This window comes from Abrus precatorius, unplaced genomic scaffold (assembly GCF_003935025.1).
Source record: "Abrus precatorius isolate BTA unplaced genomic scaffold, Abrus_2018 Scaffold7, whole genome shotgun sequence".
NCBI classification, from domain to species: domain Eukaryota; kingdom Viridiplantae; phylum Streptophyta; class Magnoliopsida; order Fabales; family Fabaceae; genus Abrus; species Abrus precatorius.
In genome coordinates this window covers 8,046,070-8,048,999 of record NW_020874417.1, presented here as the reverse complement: position 1 = coordinate 8,048,999, position 2,930 = coordinate 8,046,070, and the positions used below count along the sequence as shown (strand labels likewise).

Sequence of the window (2,930 nt, the reverse complement as noted above, 5' to 3'; positions counted from 1 at the left end):
CCAAACTAACAAGGCAATATTGATGAAGGCTGGAACTATTTTAGATCAGTCTAGAACAAGGTGATGAATTCAGATAAAAGCTGAACCATAACAAAAATTTTGGTACAGAACTATTCTATCGCAATACGCCACTTATTGATCACTTTCAAAAGAAATGCAACAATCACCAGAATCAAACATACCTCCTATGGAAGTTTTAAAGATAGAGTGGTTCCATACAGCCTTTCTAGACTAATTTGCTCCCTCCATCTAAAGAATTAATCATCACAGGTGTGAAATAAAGCAAGCAGCATTCTTACTATAGTTTATTACGCAATCAGGGACTCATCGTTATAAAGTACAACAATATAAATAAACCGAAGGTGATCCATATAGCCCATCTGATTCAAGAAACTCTCACACGACAGTGTACTTCTGTGATCTACAAACTGCTTGATGGTATGTATAAAATTCGAATAGATGCAATCATGAACATCCAGTGTTAGAATTTGAAATTACTGTAAAATAAGGCTAGGCAGTGGAGTCAGTCCCAAACCTGATAAAGAATATGAAAGCCTTGTCCCCAAAACCTTAAACCACTACTAAATGGGTAATTCATTGAGTCATATCTGTACCCAGTAGTCCAGGATGTATAAGTACACATTTGGTATCCTTTGGTACTTATTAAAATTAGTTTTTAGGTTTTTAAAAAGTACTTGTGCAACTTGGATATGACTACAAAATGATAGTATATAATAAAATATTGTAGTAGTATCTATTGTGAAAAAAATGACTGAAAATCAGTTAAGGTGATTTGATCATGTGCAAAGAAGACCTTTGGAGGCGCTAATAAAAAAAGAATAAATTACATGACTCAGTCCAGTGAAGAGAGGTTGAAAGAGACCTAAAAAAACCTTAAACAAAGTTATTACATGAGACCTTTTAATTAATTAAATTTCTAAAAATTTAATTTTTAACCGAATTCAATAACGTTGGGCAATTCATATAGCTAACTTCACCTAATGAGATAAGGTTTGGTTGTTGTTACAACTTGGATATGACTCTAATTAGAGTATGGCTTGGGGTATGGTTATTTTGCCTAATGCACTAACTAAATCATTTTATTCCAACAATAACGACAAATTCAGTTAATTTAGGGATTTTACCCCTTTATTTCAGTTTTTGCATTATTGTTTCCTTGCTCAATCAAACCCATGCATCCGTACTTGCAAGATGTCAGATTTGAGTTTAATTTATTTTATTATAAATGTTTCTGCAACAATTAACAGATATTTTATTCTATTTATATTATGTTTTAAAATCTACATGTTTCAAAATTTGTATTAATGTACCCGTACGTTCAATTTTTGGAGATTGTTCTATCTAGTAACTGTACCCATCTTGGGTACAAGTACTGTACCTATATCGAATCAACATACATAGCTACCGATTTATGGTTGCCACTGGCAACCATTAAAGTTCATGTTGAATAAATTCAGCAAGATGTCTAAATCCTATGTCAAAAATTAGGCACTTACAAATTTCAATCATTTGAACTAAAGAAAACTGGCAGATTCTGCCAGTATTATGCAAGAGTAGAATGAATCTAAACTTTCAACCCACACATACCAGCTTAAACCCCTCCTATGGTCGATAAACTTCGAAATATAAATCCCAACACAATCAACGAAATTCAATTAATGCACAGGCTATGCACACAAATCCAATAAATCAAATACCGTAAAATCTCCAATACTCAAATCTATAGCCAAAGGAATCCGTTTCAATTTCGCAAATCCACATTAAAAAAAAAAATGAGAGACAAATCCAGCGATGAATTCAATTATATCCTCCTCCCCGATCACAGCAAAATTCAGACAACAGACATTATTCACAAAAATTAGCAGGAATGCCTTATCCACATTCAACAAAAAGATGATGATAATAATAACAGTAACAAGCGAGTCAACAATCTCATCACAATACGCATATATCTTGAAAAAAAAAAAAGAAGGAAAAACTAAAAGTAGTTCAAATTCCGAGAGTTATACCCTTATTGCAACGGAAACCTATTTTGCTCTTCAAAACCTAACGGAGCGAGCAAGGGAAGAGGGTGGGATCCGAATTCAGGGCGAATCGGAAGAATCATTATTAGAGGAGAGGTTGTTTTCCATCTTGAGGCGCTCCAGGGCTTTTTCGTGGGCCCAAGTTTCGATGGTCAAATCGGGCTTGGCGTTGAGCCCAACTCCGAGGATGACGATAGTGAGGAAGCTGGTGATGTAGCAGGGGAGTTCCCAGTCTTCCCACTTACGAGACTGGCCCGGGGGAGGTGGGGTCCGGTTGAAGAGGTATCCCTTGGGCCGCTCCTCGTGGCCAGGACTCGTCCATCGGCCCGAAGCAGAGCTCGAACCGCCGCGTGTTCGGAGGGACTGGAGGAGCCGGTGGCGGAGCATGGCGGAGGCGCTGCTTAAGGGCGTCGGGATCGGCATCGAGGTTTTTTGTTTGATCTCTAGAGTTAGTGAGACACTGAGACCTGGCTGCCTCAATAGAAATTGGCCAAAGAGAGAGAAAAGGAATAGAGACCCTCTCTCAAAGTTTGTTTCGATTGCTACAGTTTTCGCCACTTCTTTTTTTATTTTTAATTTTTTTTAGGTCTAATCTCGTTTAATTTAAAATTAGATAAAACTAATTCTAATTATTAAATTGTTATTTTTTTTAAAGTATAAAAATTAAACTGAAGGAGTTAAAACGGGTCTAGAATTCAGTGAGCGTTTTGAGCTTATCTTAACAGAGTTTAAGGTTTACTTGTAGCTTTTAGAAGTGCTCTAAGTGAAATTTTAATCTTTTAATACTTTTTATTTAAATTTAATTTAAAATTTAAAATTATTATAATATTTTTAATTATACTATATCAAATAATGAAAGATTGTGTTGATCTAAGAATTACACAA

The 2,930-nt window shown here is 35.4% G+C and overlaps 1 protein-coding gene across 1 annotated transcript; it reads right to left on the bottom strand.

The window, feature by feature from the left end:
• Positions 1–410: 410 nt before the first annotated feature.
• LOC113873074 lies at positions 411–2,575 on the bottom strand. The gene is made up of 2 exons (XM_027511044.1): positions 2,031–2,575; positions 411–428 (listed from the first exon to the last, which is right to left on the bottom strand). The coding sequence occupies exon 1, from the start codon at positions 2,466–2,468 to the stop codon at positions 2,106–2,108; it is 363 nt and encodes a 120-aa protein (XP_027366845.1). The 5' UTR covers positions 2,469–2,575; the 3' UTR covers positions 411–428; positions 2,031–2,105.
• Between the last annotated feature and the right edge of the window lie 355 nt (positions 2,576–2,930).